Here is a 21,295-nt window from a genome sequence, read left to right on the forward strand (position 1 = left end):
TGGAACACCAGTCGCCCATGTTGATGATGACCAGGTCCAATATGTTGTCACCTCTGGTGGGGGTGTTGACCAGTTGATCCAGGGAATTCGAGTTTATAAATTCTAGGAAGCATTGGGCAAGGGAGTTAGTACTTCAGTCATTCTCCCAGTTAACATTTGTGTAATTGAAATCACCCAATATTAGGGCATATGGTAGGACCTTCATATTTTTCACTGTCTCCAGAAACGTGGAATGGGGGTCCTGGGTCATGGTGGGTGATCTCTAGCAAGCTGCAATTTGAATTGCAGTTTTGCCCATTGTTAGTTGCACTTGAATGGTCTCTGAGGCATCATGCTGCGCCACTAACCTTGAGGTGTGGGTATCCTTGATGAATATGGATACACCCCCGCCTTTTGTGTTTCGGTCTGGGTTCTGTGGCCGAAACGTATGGTATGAGTTATAGCCTGGTAGTGCTGGGGTGCTCTCTGGAGCCTTAAACCAGGTTTCTGTTACTGCACAGATATCGATGTTCTCCATACTGAGGAGTGCCTCGAGTGCATGCATTTTGAGGTTTAGACTTCTGGCGTTGAGTAGCATTGCCCTCAGTTTTTGGTTACTTGTGCTATTTATGGTGGTGGGTTTGTCTTTTGAGCCTTGCCTAAAAAAGGCACTGTGGGGGCAGCTAAAGCCTTGGCCAGTATTCGAAAGCATAAGGGTGACAGATGCAAGCCATCTCTTGCAAAGCACCGTGGCTTGTCGAGCATGTCATCCCAGGTGGAAAGATACTGGATGCCCTTTGAATGATACCAGAAACTTAGCCAATTGTTGAACTTGATCATTTTTTTCTTTATACTGTGGCATCATTCTTGGTGAGGGCAGGATACTACTCAGGGTCAGGGTCATACTGGTCTGGGCTATCTGATTTTATTGAGTATAGTACTGTATAATAAATGTATCCTCTTTGACAACGAATATTTTTTGCAAACTGAAGGTATCTCTATGGGTTCAGAATGTGGGGGGACGTATGCAAACATAGTTATGTTACAGTGGGAAAAGAAGGTTTTATCTTCATTGCCATGCTTTCCCCACTGTGCATGCCTTATGTGGTACCTGGATGACATCTTTATTTTTTGGAAGGGTCTGGGTGAGATGATACCGGAGTTCCTTGATTATTTGAATAATTCCACCACCTTCTTAAAATTTACACATAGTGTGCACAAGGATGAGATTGCATACCTTGATGTAAGGTTGATCAAAGACAAAGAACTTAAGGTGTTTAAATCAGAAATCTACAGGAAACCTACATATTAAAATAGTTTTCTGCATTTTAACAGCTCTCATCCTTTTAAACATAAGAAGGCCGTGGTTAAAGGCCAGTTTGTGAGGGCTGCACAGATGGTTTCCAGTTTTGAAAGGTTTCTAGATGAGTGTGATGTCCTGAAAGAGATGTTCAAAAAGAGAGGTTACCCTTGCACCTTAATAAATGAAGTAATGGCGGAAGTAGTAAATAAAACAGAAAACAGGTTTTATAAACTGTTGTTATATCAAAGAGAATCTGACATCCACGTTTGTAGTTATAGGGATAATCATATACCCCTAGAACATAATGCAAATTTGCAGTTTGAGGATAACCTAAATATACAGGAACCTGAGGAGAGAAATTTTGCTAGTGCCTTTGTGACAATATTTAATAATTGCAGTAAAAACGTTGCTGATATTTTATTTGAGAATTGGAGTGCACTTATTATGAACAAAGACACTAGGTATATAGTAGGTGATGCCCCTGTCACTGTGTATAAGAAAGATAGGACCATTAAAAACATGTTAGAATATGTACCACTTAAACCACAGAATTGTTCCATGAAACAATGTGGTGTGTGCAATTATTGCACCTATATTAAAGAGGGCTGTACATTTAATATAAATAATATCACTATAAAAATGAAGAAAAAATGTACATGTAATTCAGAGAAGGTTGTTAATTGTGCATCTTGCACAAAATGCTCCTGTTTTTATGTAGGGAAAACTGAGACAAAATTGAAGAACAGGATCTATGAACATATAAGAGACCTAAAGAATAAAAAGGAGACAAATGCCCTGGCCAGGCACAATATGGAATTTCCTGATCATATGTTTAAATGTATGATATTGGAAGTAATTGTTGTAGAGGTAAGGGGAGGTCCTTGGGCTCTGATTTTAGAAAGGCAGGAAGTCCTTTGGCAGTTAAAATTGAATGATTTACAATGGCCAGGACTTAATGATTTCTTCTCACTTGCATGTTTTCTAAAATTGAAAGCATTAGAGAGACAATTTAACTGATTTTATACAATTAGTGCATTTTAACTGTTTATATATATATATATATATATATATATATATATATATATATATATATATATATATATATATATATATATATATATATAATGTTAAAATTTATTTTTTATGTTGTGTGATTCATTAATTCTGCTTCTTTCAGCTGCTCCCGTTATAGGTCGCCACAGCAGATCAACTGTTTCCATTTCTTCCTGTCCTCTGCATCTTGCTCTGTCACACCAACGACCTGCATGTCCTCTCTCACCACATCCATAAACCTTATCTTAGGCCTTCCTCTTTTCCTGTTACCTGGCAGCTTCATCCTTAGCATCTTTTTCCCAATATACTCTGCATCCCTCCTCAGCACATGTCTAAACCAACATAATCTTGCCTCAATGGCTTTGTCTCCAAACCTTCCAACCTGGGCTGACCCTCTAATATACTTATTCCTAATCCTGTCCATCCTCGTCACACCCAGTGCAAATCTTAATATCTTCAGCTCTGCCATGTCAAGCTCTGACTCCTGCCTTTTTGTCAATGCTACTGTCTCCAACCCATATAACATAGCTGGCCTCACTACCCTCTTGTAGACCTTCCCTTTCACTCTTACTGGTACTCGTCTGTCACAAATCACTCCTGACACTCTACTCCACCCACTCCATCCTGCCTCTACTCTCTTCTTCACCTCTCTTCCACACTCACCATTAACTGTTGATCCCAACTCATCCACCTTAGCCACCTCTACTCCCTGCATCCTCACCATTCCTCTATCCTCCCTCTCATTCACACACATATATTCTGTCTTAGTCCTGCTGACCTTCATTCCTCTTCTCTCTAGAGCATATCTCCACCTCTCCAGGGTCTCCCCCACATGTTCCCTACACTCACTACAGATCACAATGTCATCTGCAAACATCATAGTCCACGGGGACTCCTGTCTGATCTCATTTGTCAACCTGTCCATCACCATTGCAAATAAGAATGGGCTCAGAGCTGATCCTTGATGTAATTCCACCTCCACCTTAAACGCATCCGTCACTCCCACTGCAGACCTCACCGCTGTCACACTACCCTTGTACATATCCTGTACCACTCTTACATACTTCTCTGACATTCCCGATGTCCTCATACAATACCACAACTCCTCTCTAGGCACCCTGTCATATGCTTTCTCTAAATCCACAAAGACACAATGCAACTCCTTCTGACCTTGATTCATTAATTAAATATGTAAAAAAGGGAGGGGGGAGTGCTTTTATGACCTTGTGATCACTTAAACTTATTTAAATTTGATTACAGAGGAAAATGGTTTATTCTGACGAAGTTCCTGATTGTGCAGGGACGAATGCTTTGTGGATCCGTTCTTCTAATAAACACTTCTTGTGGATTACCTATTGTGGTTTACATTTTTGGATATCTACAGTTCATTCTCCAGCTCCGTTTGTGCCTGCTTTTATTCTTTGTGGTTTTTTGGTGCTTTTTTCTTTACAAGTTATTTTTTTCTTGATTATGGAGTTTAATGGAGTTTAATCAGGGTGCTCAAGGCCCTACAAGGCTATTATTAACAGTTTAGGAGATGAGTACAGTTGCAGTCTGAGAAGATGGATGACAAATGATGGTAACCTTATGAGAATTCAACATCTTCAGAGGCACAAATATGGCAGACCAAGGCCTCATATGAGTTTCATGTGTACATAATTCATCAAACCCAAGCTTGTAAAAATAACGTTAGAAAAAAAATCCTTTTATGTGATTGGACACCATTGAGGTTCTAGACTCCAAGTTATAAATCTAATATCAGTCATTGCTATGAGACTAGAAGGTATGTTATAGTCATTTGTTTCAATGAGGATTTGCCCATTGGTATGAGACCTGTTGTCAAAAATAGGCAGGAACAGGAAAGATTACTGCATTGATTGGTGTTACAGAAAAAATATACCATCGATTCATTATTTCACACAAACACTAATTAACATTTTGGTAGTACTAATATCAACATCCTAGGAAACCTTAACCCAATGCAGATCTCCCTATAACTCCTAGGAGAAAAGTAGATTCATGTAAGAAAGCTATATGCCAAAGTATGACTCTAACTAAAACACAAAACAGCTAATTCCATACTATAACTATGCAATACTTATACTGTAATTTATTTATACTATGTATGGACTACTGACAATGCTATAATATCAAAATGTACTTTGAACAAAACCTTAGTGCACCATCTCTGGTAATTCTACGAGATAGCGAAAGCCTATATTAGACCAGCGAGAGATACTATAGACTTTGCATGAACTGTTTTATAGTGATTGAATAACAGGTACAAATGGAGAAACCGCATATGCAAGTGAAGTGATGTTGTGTATTTTACGGCTAGACTGGCAAAATAATGTAATAAAATAAAATAAGATTTAACAAATAAGTATGATACATGCAATAAAGTATGAAAGCTATGATTTTGAATGAATGCAAGACTGAACTGGCAGATGTTAACCACAGGCCAGTTTCATAAAGTGAATAGACAGGACAAGCATTGTGGTAGGGCAGTTCTTGAATTCAGAAAGTGTACACAAAGTGTACACTTTACAGTAATCTTTATAGATCTGTCCTCACATCTTTTGGAGGTGCACAAAAGTGAATATAATCTGGAACAAAATGTATATTCTTACAGATCATGAAACCACAACTAAAAGTGCTCATGGGTAGCCTGTATCTTGAATTCAAAACCACTTTCTGAACATAATTTTAGAGTAACTGTAACAATATCTTCATTAATAGAAGACCTTTGATATGGTGTTTGGTATGGTCAACTACAAATTACTCATCCATTCCCTGAAATCCATCTCCCTAGATAACCATGCTGTTCAGTGGCTCCTATCCTATTTGAATGGCAGACAACAGGCTGTATTATAGCAGGGCAAACTGTCCACCCTGCTATCTCTCACCCTTGGTGTCCCTCAGGGCTCTATTCTAGGTCCTCTATTCTTTTCTATCTTCATCAACAATCTTTATACTACCATCCCTGATGCAACCTGCATTCACTATACAGACGATTCTACCCTGATCTGTATGGCCTCCTCCCCTTTAGACCTGCAAACCTTAACACAAAACACATTTAACACAGTTGAAAACTGGCTCTCTAATCACTGTCTGTTGTTAAATCCCAACAAAACTAAACTGCTCCTCTTTACCCCCACAAGTAGATCCACCCCATTTTCCTTCTCCATAACATCCAATAACTGTACCTCTATCTCGCCAGATGACCATACTAAGCTTTTAGGAGTAATAGTGGACAATAATCTCAAATTTTATCTGCATATGAATAAAACTATAAAAACCATTAATAAGAAGCTTGACTCATATAGAATCAAAATAATCCAACAAATAAAAATTGCCACCGCTAGCAAGAGTTCGAACCTGTGCTGAAGTAAATGAATTCCAAACATGCAGTAGTAAAAAGTTCAGCCAGGTTCGAATGAAGGCAGGAGTAATCCACCAAACAGTCACTGTGTTTAAAATTGCCGTCTATTCAGACCCAACGAAACCGTCTATTCAGACCCAAGGAAAATACTGTTTTCAAAAGTCTATTCAGACCCCACGAACAAAATAAAATGAAAAGCTTATAGTTGTATTGCTTCAATAAACTTCGTATAAAACCTGTTACTTGATAAATACTTTATTGGAACGGACCAAGGTAAGCGCTTTCGCTACAAAGCTTTTTCAAACCACAAACCTCAATGCACTGAAAGCCAATATATATATACATTCACATCTGAAATAAATCAAAGGTTAATTGATTCAATTAAATGTTATCATGTGCTCAAGCTCTTTAGAAGGTATAGAGAAGTATATATGCTTTAGGCAAAAAGATTAAAATAAGTTCAGTGCAAATAAACATTCGCACTATAAGTGCTTTTCAGTAATCAATTAAAAAATGTGTATGCTTGTACAACATGTATTATTAAAATATTTACACTAGGTAATGATACAAAAATCTAACTACATGAATTAATGCATATATATAAATATAAATGAAAAATAAATACATTAAAATATTTATGCTAAATGATGATGCAAAAATTCTAACTACATGAACTAATACATATATATAAGTATAAATGAAAGATAAATAACCAGTAGGTATAGCTTTCCCTAATGTACAAATAACATTGCATAGTTGTCTGTGATTATAAAAATCAAAAGAAATATACATATGCTATATATGCTTTTATGAATAGACAAAAAGTACTTAAGACATGGAATGCAAAAATAAACACGTATCTAAATACACTAATAAATATGTTAAAAGATTTTTATATATGCATATCAATGTGAGTATTAGTCTATGTCATGTTGAAAAAAAGACACTCTAACTGGTCAAATATATAATAATAATAATAAATATGGATATTTTATAATGTCTATCCATTTATTAAATAAAAAAGTTTTTAAAAATTCATTGATTAATATTCAATATTTAGAATTTTTAAATTTTTAAAATTTAAAACTCCTCCCTTTCAAAGCAGGCTTGAGTGGTATTTTTTCATTCATGCCTGGTGGGATATGTGCTTGCATCTTGATAATCCAATCCGTTTCAATTTGTTCTGTAGTAATGTTCAGTTTAATGAAACTAATTCACATAATTTAGGGGATAATCCTCACACACCAGTGGTACGCAGTAAAATTACAGCTCTACCCCTCAATAGCCTAAAAAGATTAGAACATAACCCTTTCCCTATAGCCAAGAGAAATGGCAGGGGGAGAGATCGCTCCATGAGCAGAGGAAGACAAAAGAGAAAAGCCTCAGGGTCGCAGATGAAAGAGCCAACGCTAAAGAAAATGTGGGAGAAAGTGAATTAGTTTTAAATTTATCACATAGGCCATTAAGCAAGTTTGAGATGGAGGTATTAAATAAAGGTTTAACCTTTATTCCTTCCAAGCATAGTAATGTAACAGACACAGTTTTAGATATTGAGATGTTTATAAGAAATGTACAGTTAAAAATGCAGTTTATAGAAAATGGGCCCAATATCTCTGAGAGGCCTCTAAAGAAACCGAGTACATATGTTCCAAACCTTCATCCTTTGTTAGATGCTTTCAGTAAGATTGTAGAGAAAGAGATCTTTACTTTAAAAAGCACTAATCAATCTAAACTTATGAAAAATAATTTAACAATTAAACAAGCCAAGGCCTTAAGGAACCTTAGAGATGATAGAAATATATCTATCAGGCCAGCAGACAAAGGTGGCCCAATAGTAATTTTAGATAGGACCCTATATGAACAAAAAATGAATGAAATGTTGAATGATATAAATTATTATGAACCTGTTTCACTTTCAAGTGCTCAACAGTCTGTACTCAATGTATATAACACAGTAGATGAATTATATCAACATGAAATAATTGATTTGGGAATTTATAATTTTCTTTTTGTAGAAAATCCAGTAACACCTATAATCCAGGGACTACCGAAGGTGCACAAAGATATGTCTAATCCACCTATGAGACCTATTGTCTCTGGTCGTGGGTGGGTCACTGAACCCCTATCTATATTAATTGAAAAAACACTTAGACCATTAGTCGAACTAAACAAATTTATACTGAGGGATTCGAAACAATTCCTTATAGAATTGTATGAAGGAACAGAGTTGCTCCCTGATAATTCTACTTTCATAATGGTTACTATGGATGTTAAATCCTTATTCACCAATATTCCGAATGACATAGGAATACTTAATATTAAATTATATCTTAGTAGGCACTCAGATATGTCAGAACAACACATAGACTATATCTGCCTATTGTTGGAATTAGTCTTAGAAACTAATATTTTTCTATTTGATGAACAGTTATACTTACAGAAGGATGGCGTAGCTATGGGCACTTCTTGTGCCAATAGCTACGCCAACCTGGTAATGGCTACATAGGAGGAAGAGAAATTATTCCATTTAGATTTATTTAAGAAGTTTGTCTGTTTTTACAGACGCTTTGTAGATGATTTATTTTTCATATGGAATGGTAACATAACAGAGTTACAAGATTTTTTTACTGAAATAAACTCATTAACCCCTTTTTTAAAATTTACAACTACAAATTCCAGGGACGATATAACTTTTTTAGACGTATCTATCCATCGCCTGGACAATGGGAAATTGAATACAGGTGTACATAGAAAATCATGCTACAAGAACACCTTATTACATAGGGATAGCATGCACCCATACCATATTTTCTCTAATATTATTAAAGGACAAGCTATAAGAGTGTCTAGATTAAACCCTATACAAAATAATTTTGAGACAGAACTAAATGATTTAAATAAAAGATTACTGAATCGAAAATATAAATCAGTGGAAATAATTAAAGGGTTCACTGATATAAAGCATACTAGAGACAATAAGGCATGTCCAATATTTTCTGCACAAGGAAAAAATGTGTATAAAGAGACAAGAACAGAAGAAAATATGAGCAATAAGAAGGAACAACAAAAAATAACTCTATTTTACACACAGGACATAAAATTAATACAGGATGTTATATATAAACACTGGGAAATATTAACAGTAAACCCTGAAATCAGAAAACTAGTAGGTGAGCAACCGCAGTTTTTATATAAAAATATGAAAAATTTACATAGAATGTTATGCTTCCCAAACAATACATACAATAACACAAATTATAGTACATGTGGCACTGAACCTTGTAATAAATGCAATTTTTGCCAGTATATAAGTAGTACAAACATGTTCGTGCATCCTAATACTTCCAAAATTCATATTTTTAATATCAAGGCGAATTGTGACACAGAACATATAGTTTACTTGGCAATGTGCACAGAATGCACCGCATTTTACATTGGAAAAACTGATAGAAAGTTAAAAAACAGAATAAGGGAACATATGTACCAAATTAGAATTAAGTCAGAAGTCAATGCACTATCTAAACATGTACTACAAGAAGGTACATTACATCAGTTTAAGTTCATGGCCATACAAATAAATGTACCCAATATTAGAGGAGGGGACGTCAGAAATAAAACAGAACAAATTGAAACGGATTGGATTATCAAGATGCAAGCACATATCCCACCAGGCATGAATGAAAAAATCCCACTCAAGCCTGCTTTGAAAGGGAGGAGCTTTCAATTTAAAATTTTTTTTAAAATTCTAAATATTGAATAGTAACAATGAATTTTTTAAAAATTTTTTATTTAATAAATGGATAGACATTATAAAATATCCATATTTATTATTATTATTATATATTTGACCAGTTAGAGGGTCTTTTTTGCAACATGACATAGACTAATACTCACATTGATATGCATATATAAAAATCTTTTAACATATTTATTAGTGTATTTAGATACGTGTTTATTTTTGCATTCCATGTCTTAAGTACTTTTTGTCTATTCATAAAAGCATATATAGCATATGTATATTTCTTTTGATTTTTATAATCACAGACAACTATGCAATGTTATTTGTACATTAGGGAAAGCTATACCTACTGGTTATTTATTTTTCATTTATACTTATATATATGTATTAATTCATGTAGTTAGAATTTTTGCATCATCATTTAGCATAAATATTTTAATGTATTTCTTTTTCATTTATATTTATATATATGCATTAATTCATGTAGTTAGATTTTTGTATCATTGCCTAGTGTAAATATTTTAATAATACATGTTGTACAAGCATACACATTTTTTAATTGATTACTGAAAAGCACTTATAGTGCGAATGTTTATTTGCACTGAACTTATTTTAATCTTTTTGCCTAAAGCATATATACTTCTCTATACCTTCTAAAGAGCTTGAGCACATGATAACATTTAATTGAATCAATTAACCTTTGATTTAATTCAGATGTGAATGTATATATATATTGGCTTTCAGTGCATTGAGGTTTGTGGTTTGAAAAAGCTTTGTAGCGAAAGCGCTTACCTTGGTCCGTTCCAATAAAGTATTTATCAAGTAACAGGTTTTATATGAAGTTTATTGAAGCAATACAACTATAAGCTTTTCATTTTATTTTGTTCGTGGGGTCTGAATAGACTTTTGAAAACAGTATTTTCCTTGGGTCTGAATAGACGGTTTCGTTGGGTCTGAATAGACGGCAATTTTAAACACAGTGACTGTTTGGTGGATTACTCCTGCCTTCATTCGAACCTGGCTGAACTTTTTACTACTGCATATAGAATCAAACCTTTTCTAACTCCATTATCTAGGACTGCAATTGCCCGCTCATACCTACTCTCTACCCTTCGATATGCCTCCCCCATACTCTCCAATTTGAGTAAAACTGAACTTAGTAAGCTCTCTCACTGTTACAACCATATTGTCAGATTTGCCATAGGCTCAACATATAGGACACATCACTGTCAAAACCTCAGTCTTCTCGGGTAGCTAGAACTACCTAGCCTACTTCTGTTCAATCAGCTTATAGTAGCACACAAAATTCTGTACCACCCTGAATTTACTCCAGCACTCAAAAATATCATAAAGCCATACAGTAATTCAAGGCAACTACAATCATCCAATAAACTGTTGGTCTAAACCCACAAAGCCATTAACTCATATGGCGACTCCCTGTTTGCCAATGTTGTTGGTAAAACTTGGAATTCACTTCCATCTAACCTTACTCTCGAACCTTCTTTAAGTCTCTTCAAAAAAGGCCTCAAACAGTATTTTAAAGAACACTGGCTTTGTCCCTGTACTAACCCTGATTAATCACTACTTATTCAATGCCTTATTTAAATTAATATTGTACGCATCTCTTGCTCATAATACCTTGCTGCAACCTTTTGCTTAGTATACTATTACACACTGTGTATATTGTGAGCACCTATTAGAGGGCTTTGTAAATATGTTTGACTCATATCTGTTATGTTCTGTATGTATTATCTGGAGCTTTTCTCCCCAGGCCTCTGCTGAAAATGGACATACATCCAGTCGGACTATCCCTGTCAACAAATGTAAAATAATAAAATAAAATAATAATTAATCAAATAGTATACTGTGAAAACAGGTTACTGAAGACAATCTGCTTTGTAGTTATTGGAAGAAGAACTTTTTCTGCTTATTATGAGCTCTCTGAAATTGTGTTCTAAATTTCTCAGTTTTAATAAGAAGTTTATGCATCTCTGGAATGCAATCTGAGATATTATGGTTCACATTAAATTATCATATCTTTCATGTCTCAGCTGTAACTATTCTAACCCTACTTTTGAACCTGATAAGTAAGTGACTATTGAAGTACTCCAACACACACACATACATACAAAATAGAGCTATATGAATGTATAATAAATATATGTGTGAGTACTTATGTAATATATATATATATATATATATATATACACACACACACACACACACACACACACACACACACACACATATATATATATATATATATATATATAGTATTTTTACCATATAGACAGAAATACTCAGCTGGAACAGATGACTATGATGACATAACTTTGGTTTCTCAACATATGCATTTGCTTTTACCATATACTCTCCAGTGCTACATAAAGTATCCAATTAGAAAGTGTGGGTCTAGAACCATTACTGTTCCAGTCCTTTGAATATTGTTAAGGAATGTCACTATCACTACAACATTGTGACAATTTGGATGATACTGGTGATGTGATTGGATGTGCAGTATAATTTATGCTGGTATCACCAACAGAGGTTGTACCAGAATTCTGGCATTTGGATCAGAAGAAATAATAAAGGCCATACTATTCCTGCTGCTACTAACATGGTGTGGAAAAGGGATGGCTCTTAATGTCAATGAATGCCAGGTTTAGGAGACTGACGCACATAGATCCATTCAAAACTAGGCTTAGCAACACAGCTCAAGAGTTATAATAATAATCTTAGTATCAAAACTCACTTAAGGCATCCAAAAGTATTAATGTTCTATCAGGGCATTATTTTGTAAGGTAAATGTCATACAAACAGCTTAACATGTCACCTTTGTGTAACAAGTTATGTCATTTAGTGGCATCACAATTTCAAACTTCCTCATTCACCACCTATCATATTAGAAGAAGCACACCACTACATACACACACACAGACACACGCACGTGCACACATGCACACACACGCGCGTGCACACACACACACACACACACACACACACACACACACACACACAAGCACACACACGCACACACACACAAATAAACTTTGTAGAAGCAATATTCCATGCTGAACCCATGATGTACTAATTGGTGTTTATTTTATAATGCTTCCTGCATGATGACACAGAGCTCTGTACAGATTACATCTATTACATGAATAACATGCTGACATGCTATCAGAGTAATATTCGGCTACCAGCTCATTGAAAAAGTATGTCAACAAGACCCAGTCATGATTAATGTGCTAATTGAAAGACAAACATGTCACCCACACAAGAATATATACACACACGTGCACACTTGCAATACAGACACATAACCTAAAACACAAAAACACATAACTACTACTTCTAACATGCTTCAAAAATGTACATAACTAAACACATCGAGCTTACACTTTCACCTGAGCATTCTGGTCATTCAGTCCTGCAAACCAAATGTAAACTAACAAACCTGACATACACTTTCATCAAACATTCATTCAACACTTGAAATGCAAACCACACCATACTGTCAGTCACACATTCCATTACCTACCTATACATGTACTGCTTGTGTTTGAACGCTCCGTCCAACACACAAATGCCACATAATGGTGCATTTTCAATCACTCAGTCACTCACTGAAAACACTATTAGTACATATATACACCATAACTTTCAACCACTTGGCAGTTAACAACATCTATAGCACAGCACTGACTCCAAACCCTACTTGCAAAGTATTTATCACACAAATCTTAATCGGCACATTCATAAATCTCAAAGATACCTCAAGGCGCGCACACACACACACACACACACACACACACACACACACACACACACCACACTCAGACATTGCTGTAGTATGAGTAACATTTCTCTTATGAAGTATGAACTATCATACAAGAGAAAAACCAGTCCTAACACACTGATGATGTATGCACGTACCTTTGACAAATAATACCCTCAACCAGTGTATATATATTCAACAAGAATATCATTTCAATAACTGGGACTCAGCAATTGAGCTGCTGGTAAGAAGGACTGCCATAACAAGGCCGACACCCATTTTATATCTTACATTATGCACGTAAAGCAGACTACAGGAGTCACAACTGCATGCTCAAAGTTGAATGACTTGTATTAACAGTCTGCACGGGATATTAGCCATGGTCTTAGCATCTCATCTGCATTTGAGGCTGTCTTGCATTTCATGTATTTATTCAGATATACCTGGCTTAATTACCTCATACAGCATCAAAATAATGTTATACAGAAAGAAAAGGAAATTATTTGCAAAGAACAGACAATAGCAAGTCAGATCAGGTCTAAGCCACAAAATATCTGCATTATCACTAAAACAACATATTTTAGCAGCAGTTCCTAAAATGCTTTGAAACAAAAATCTCTTACGATAAATACTAATATTGTGGTTTATAAGTAGACAAAACTCTGCATGAATTCATTGGGTAAGATCAAGTAGACCTCCTCATATGAGTGAAAGATGAATGACAGATTCACAACTCCATAACAATGAGGAAGTTTTTTTTCCTGTTTTATTTTACTGTACTTCCTGCAATGTCTACAAAACTTATTCTTCCCAAGACAGACATAACTTGCTCCAGTAGCTTTTCTATAGCTCAAGTGTAAAATGGACAAAATTCCTTGTTGTCAAGTTCACTTCTCTGATGCCAAACTTTCAGATCTCTGTTTTCCATAGAAAATCACTGCCAATGTGGTTTCTAACCATGCATCAGAAAATAATGTGTGAGGGTGTATCCCTCATTCCCTTGTTTGTATGATCACATAGTTGGTTTATATAAGTTCAGAGTAGAGCTTGCCTTTCACTTTGAGGATGCAGTGGGTTACCCCCAGCAAAAAGTGCCTAGTTTAAACATTCTCATTAGGTTGTGTTTCCAATGAGTTGAGATCTGTGTATTGAGACCTTGTCGAACTGATCATTGTATACTCCTAGGTGAAACACATAAAAGGCATTTAATTTAGATGAACCTGAATGTCGAGTGTTGGAGCTCTGCCCTGCCATGACATTACTAGAATATATTCCTGTTATCTAAGCAGAACATACTACAGTTGTTTAAAATCATTTAGGGTTAGTATTACTGCATATAGTCTTTCATCCTTCCTAAAGAAAAGGTGGGCTGGGCTCACACATTCATTTCTTTTCCACTTGATAGGCCATTTGGCAACTAGGCCAGTAGTCAAAGTTGGGTCAACCACAGTGCATATGCTGACTACCTGCCCCTAATTCAAGGGTCTAGCTAAGATAAATGCCTTCAATTATATATTGCCTAGGCAGCCTGCTTCAGACTATTACCACAAGCAATCACTTAAAAACAATTAAATATGCCAGTGTTCCTTAATTTAAAAAAAAAATTCCTAGTAGTTTACCTTGATGGTTTACAGCTGCTTGCTCACCTGGTTGCGGGGTGCCTACCTGTCATAAAAAGAATAAATAAAGACATAAATAAAAAACACTATTGTCTCTAGTGAGAAGACATACTTTATGAAAGGGAATTTGAATTTCTTTTACTATATACATCTGGTACTCAGCATTTTTTTCAGACAGAAGCAGGATACTGTTGTCATTTAAGTACTGATGTTGAAAAGTAACTAAGAAACAGCTCTTTTAATTTCTGTAACCTTTACAATGTAAGAAAATAACAAAACGAGACATTCACTGCCAAGATACTAACAGAATGAAAAGCCGCACTGAAAGCATAACTAAAAAGACTTGAATAATACAGGGTATATCATTTCATTTAAGAATTTATGTAAAAGAAGAAAGCATTGCTTAAGCTTACCATTTTAATACGGATCATTCATGACGAAGAGAAGGAACATATAGTGAAATGTCTGCATTCTTTTGGTATTAGGAGATTTGTAATATAATTCCAATTGTTAAGAAAGCTTTGGAGTCCCAAAAACCTTCACAATGTTCATTTGTGTTCTTTCTACTGTTGTGTTATACCACTTGCTGGAAGTGCACTGTGTCACAGCCTTATCCAGAGCAATTTGTGGACTGTCAGAATTAGAGAGTAGTGAGACAAACAAACACGACCACAGTGCTAGTCAGAAAAAGGGAGATAACTCCCAAAAAACAGTAGCTTTTTTTAACTTTAAACCAAGTAGTTGATGCAGCTCTTTCAGTTGAAATGCACCAGGATTAGATAACTTCAAGAAAGAAAAAGTTGGTGGCAGTTCAAACAATGAACAGTTATTCCAGTCAGGACTGGTGTTGACTCAGCACTTAGTTAAGCAGATTTTATTTATTTATTTATTTATTTTAGTTATTTTAAGTTGATGACCGGGGAAGTCCACTGTGCCAAGAGGAGCCCGTTTTCAATGGAGGCCCAGGGAGAAAAGCTCCACAATAATTGCAAGTTATATTTCACAAGTTACAAAAGGACATAGTTCATACAGCAAATTAAACATTTACAGATAAGCTCCATGATATTTGCAATTGGCTTGGCACAATGTTACAAAAATGAAAAGACATAATTCAATACAGAAATTTTAGCATTTACATAAAGTGAATATATTTGTTATAAACTCAATTGTAGGTTTAGCATTTCAAAATATATAGCTATTAGCCATTAGTAGGTTAGGAAAATATTATGCATGGAGAGGGAAACAGTATAATTGAGATTGGAGAGTACAGTACAATAGCTATTAGAGAGAAAATTAGTTTTTGGTAGGGGAGGGATTGTATTGGGTGGGATGAAGTAATAGTAGAGGTATTTGGATGAGTCAGTGCAAGGTGGAATGGAGGGAGGGGTTTAACTTGGAGCGTGGCAAGGGCATTCCCATTTGGAAGAAAGATGAGAGGGTATCTGAGATTTGAAATTTGTATGGTTAGGTAGGTTGCGTAGGTGTGTGAGGAGAGTTCCACTATTTAGCTAAGGAGTGGGACAGCAGTAGATGGCCAGGAGGTCGTGCAGGTTTGTGGACCTGAAGGAGATTTTGTTTTTTGGATCTGAGTGATCGGTTGGGAATGTAAGGTTTTAAGGAAGTAGCGAGAGCTGGGCAGTTGGCAGGTTTAAATATGAGCTTGTGAGCAATGGTGAGTTGTAGGTAACTGAGGTAGTTGGGTAGTTCAAGCCAGTTGAAGGTGAGGAGGGAGTGGTAGTGGTGGGATGAGTTTTTTGAACTGGTTGCAAACTTGGAGATCTTGTGGTAGCAGGATTCAAGTTTGGACCGAAGGCCAAGATGGAGATTGGTGAAAAGAGGGACACCATACATAAGGGAGGGGAGTAGGAAGGTGGATGCAAGAGTTTGATGGGTAGAGGGGCTTAGGAAGTGGTTGTGCCTGTAGAGGAGACCTACCTTTTGGTGGGTTTTCTTGACTGCAGAGCGGATGTGGGTGTCAAATTTTAGTTCTTCATCAATAATGATGCCAAGAATCTTGGTGTTGGGAACGATTTCAATGAGGGTATTGTTTTGGCTCTGTATGGTGAATGTGGATTTGTTAATTTTTTGACAAAGCTAATCTGCAAACATTTTCTAAGTCACAAGAGCTGCCATAAAATACTGAGTCAGATAAAGCATTGCCACTTTCTTAATGTGAATGTATTTCTCAGAGATTTTCTGAAATTTACTATTAATTACTCAATTTCAGAATACTGTTAGCACCAGTGTGATCTCATAACACACTGATGTTCAATGACGAAGGACCAACCTACCTGAAATTAGTACTCCAGATCTAGAAGACTAATTTTGCAGCTGATAAATTACTGTCTCACCGCACTGCGTACATGCACTCTGAATGCTAAACTGATTATTCCTCTGAATTCATTAGCAATACTGAAATGTTACTCTGTTGAATGCAATGCTGTATATATCACATGACACATGCAGTGTAGATAGAATCTACCTGCAGTCAATATTTTTAAAGTTCTATATGTATTGTGCTCCTTTTTAGGGTAATGCCACTCTAATGCTGCTGTGTTTCTGTGTAAATGGATTAAAGGGTAGAAAACTATAGCCTACATCTATAGAAAATAGCAAAGAATGTTTCTTGTGTGAGCCCTTGGCACCCGCTGGTAACAGGTCTGCTGGTTGATGTGGAGTCATCCACTTTGAATGAATGCATTTGGTGTGTGAGCCAGTTGGCAACCCATCTTACAATGAAGGGGTTTACATTCAGTTTCCTAAGTTTATCGGTAATGCCTGAATGTGAGATTGTGTGTATATAAATGTATTTATATACATATATATATATATATATATATATATATATATATATATATATGTGTGTGTGTGTGTGTGTATGTTTGTATGTATGTATGTATGTATGTATGTGTGTGTGTGTGTGTGTGTGTGTGTGTGTGTGTGTGTGTGTGTGTGTGTGTGTATATATATATATATATATATATATATATATATATATATATATATATATACATTTATATATATGGGTCTATATTATATATTTGAATCTTCAAAATTTTAAACCTCATATGTTCGACAACATATGAGCGAAAATTGAAATCTTGAATATATAATAAAAAAGTTAAAAAAAAAAACTTACCTTAATGCTCTGAGCAGGGGGGCAAGACCCCCTGCACCCCCATGTGGGGGGCTGCACCCCCACCCCCCCACTTAGATATACCAACTCTGAGACCACACTTCAGTGCAGAAAAGGGAAATTTTCCCATTCTGCGCATACAGAGCTGTTGCCTTTCACCTTCGAACTTTTCAAAGTTCGATCATATGGTGTCAACCATATGACATTCGAACTTTGAAACGTTCGGCAATTTAATAGGTACCCGATATATATATATATATATATATATATATATATACACACACATATATATATATATATATATATATATATATATATACATATAGATATAGATATACACACACACACATTATATATATATATATATATATATATATATATATATATATATATATATATATATATATATATATTTACACACGCGCGCAGACACACACACACATACACACATATTAGCAACAATAGGTAAGTCCTTGTGGAAATATATGAGAAAATATTTATTCCACTTTATAAAAATCATAAAACTTCACAACTTCCAAGACCACTGTTCAAAGGAAAACATCTAACAACAACTTCTTTGGCATATGCTTGGGAAGCTTACTTCAAGAGTTTGTCATAGCAGACCAGGTGATCTCAGCAAGAAAAGTCAATTTACATAAACATGAAAGAGATAAAAGCTGCTTACTGTGCCCTAACAACCTTCCAGGACAATTTTAAACTAGGATGTCAAAAGTCAAGGCAGATGACACTGCTGTAAAGTGACACATAAATTAATACAAAGGGACTGTATCTTTCCAACTGTGCACTGAGGCAATCCGGATTTGGGAATGGATATCTTAGTCTGGGTTTACATAATCATTTAGTGATGCTTTAATCAAGAAGATAGCTTTAGAACAAACATAGAAACTGATCCCACAATTACTCCATGACATTGTAGAGAAATGGACCCATTTATTACACATCACGGCAATCAAGTTGAAAGTCTATGCTTCATCATTCCTTATAGGATAGTTTGGAAGATGGGTGGATCATTCTTTCCATGCATTCAAACCTTAAAACATGCCTTTTTAAAACCAATATTCCACTACTGTCACCAAAAATGTCCGAAAAGCGAAAACCAAGAAGAACAAAAAATGTATGAACCAGTAGCTAGGGCAAAATACACACCAACGTTTATCTGCGATACAAACCAAAATCAGCAACTAAATCAATCATGAAAAACATGTTTTTTTCCTTCCTCGGTGTCATGGAGACTTTCAGAACACCGAGAAACAACAATTAAAAACATTTGAATAAATCATGTGACTTTCAAATACATTTTGATAGGATAAAAAAATGGTAAGGCTTCCTGCCTTCACTAAAAACAAAAATCTCCTTCAACCACCTATTAAAAATAAATATAAAAGAAATATTAACAGTCATTTAAAAATCCTGAGGTACAAAAGCACTTTTTGGTTTTAAGAAGGCATGTTCATTTTTTTCTTCCTTAAAACATTCCTTCCTGCCACTTCCGTTGATTCAGAAAGCATTACTTAAAACAAAGCAAGATCCTGCTAGTCTAAGACTAACAATACTCTTCTGGACAAGACAACTATGTTATTTTCTGTTAATGAGCCTAACCACTCTTCTGTCATTGTTGCTGCCTCCATAAATGTACTTGATGACACAACAAAGCAAGGTCCTCCATCTTGTTGTAAAATTTAACCAAAAATGAACACTGCAACGGCAGGGATCCACACCACGAAAATCTTTATTAGGTAATTGTACACGATTGAGCGCTTTCTTCCCTGCTACCAGGGATTTCATCAGAATCTACATCCATTCCCATTTCCCCCTATAAATACTTAAATTACATCATGATGTCACAAATTGCTAAATTGATAGGTGAATTTAAAGTGCAAAGTGCATTAAAACCATATTAAAAAACATATAAATATACACACTTGAATAAAAGCTTGTAAAAACTTATAAAACACAATTACATTATTATTAATTCCATATGTTCCCATAAAACATCTACTTTCATTTTGTAAATTCCACTTTTTTATTTAATATAGGCTTTATGGTAATAATTTCATTTAGACCCGGGGGTAGGCTTGCTTGTAATCTTATTTGCCATTTAGTTTCTCTTTCTTCTATACATGTTCTGTAGTCACCACCCCTAGGATTTTTTGATACATTTTCTAAAATTGTAAATCTAAAATCTTTACAGCCCTGAGAGCTACTAATATATCTATATAGGGCATTATTGGAGTTGTGTGTGTTTATCTGGTATGTGTGTTCATATATTCTGTCTTTCAACTTTCTCTCAGTTTTGCCTATATAGAAACTAGGACAGGATTCATACATAGCCAGATAGATAACACCAGTGTTTTGACAATTCCCTCTTTCTGGTTTCACCACATTTTGTAAATAATTATTATTTTTTATATTTTGTTCTGTACATATGTACTTACATTGTGGACAATTGCCACATTTTGTAGTCCCGTATCTGTAATTCAACTTACTATGCATTTCAAAATTCTTGCACTTTGCACTTTAAATTCACCTATCAGTTTAGCAATTTGTGACATCATGATGTAATTTAAGTATTTATAGGGGAAAATGGGAAATGGAAGTAGATTCTGATGAAATCCCTGTAACAGGGAAGAAAGCTCTCAATCGTGTACAATTACCCAATAAAGATTTTCGTGGTGTGGATCCCTGCCGTTGCAGTGTTCATTTTTGGTTTTATTTAGTGGACTTGACACTGTTTGGCTCTTTTGTAAGCTTTTTGTTGTAAAATGTACACAGTTGTCAGCATGAAAAATAACAGTTCTGATTTCCAGCTGCAACTGTTTTTCTATACAAGTTTTAAATATTTTAAAGAAAGCAAAAAAACCTAGCACAAAAAAATCTTTTTTTGGTATCCTCTTGTCCCCCCCCCCATGCACATGTACACTGCCTGCCAACCATCAGCTCTCTGCAATCAGTCAATCCATTCATTGCTTGTAGGGTGACAACCCCTGGTGTCTGACATGGGTGCACAGATCACCTTTCAGGCCTACTATACCCTCCCAATGCATGTACGTGTGTGCTACCACCCACATGCTAATGAAGGTTGTCATCACTGGCTTGGTAAGCCAGTCCCAAATATCTAGTTGTGGTTGCTTTGTCTGCACATCTCTACTTTCACGTAGGAAGATGGCCACTGGACTACTAGGCCCTTTACCAGAGTGGGTGTGCCAGCATTTGCCACTCAAGCCTACCATCCCCTCCCCTGTTCGACTGTTTAAGCACCAGAGTCACTAATCAAACTCAGGTTGT

The 21,295-nt window shown here is 35.5% G+C and overlaps 1 protein-coding gene across 4 annotated transcripts in view; it reads right to left on the reverse strand.

Annotated features, from left to right (window-relative positions):
* The window catches only part of LOC122796547 (collagen alpha-1(XV) chain-like), a 1,635,928-nt gene that overhangs the window by 302,261 nt on the left and 1,312,372 nt on the right, over positions 1-21,295 (reverse strand). For all 4 annotated transcript variants that reach the window (XM_044065114.1, XM_044065113.1, XM_044065111.1 and 1 more), the window contains one exon: positions 14,854-14,899. In XM_044065114.1, the coding sequence (XP_043921049.1) occupies positions 14,854-14,899 (46 nt within the window). The remainder of the gene's footprint in view (positions 1-14,853; positions 14,900-21,295) is intronic.

The sequence above is a fragment of the Protopterus annectens genome, chromosome 3.part0 (assembly GCF_019279795.1).
Source record: "Protopterus annectens isolate FY-2018-M chromosome 3.part0, PAN1.0, whole genome shotgun sequence".
Classification (NCBI taxonomy): domain Eukaryota; kingdom Metazoa; phylum Chordata; order Ceratodontiformes; family Protopteridae; genus Protopterus; species Protopterus annectens.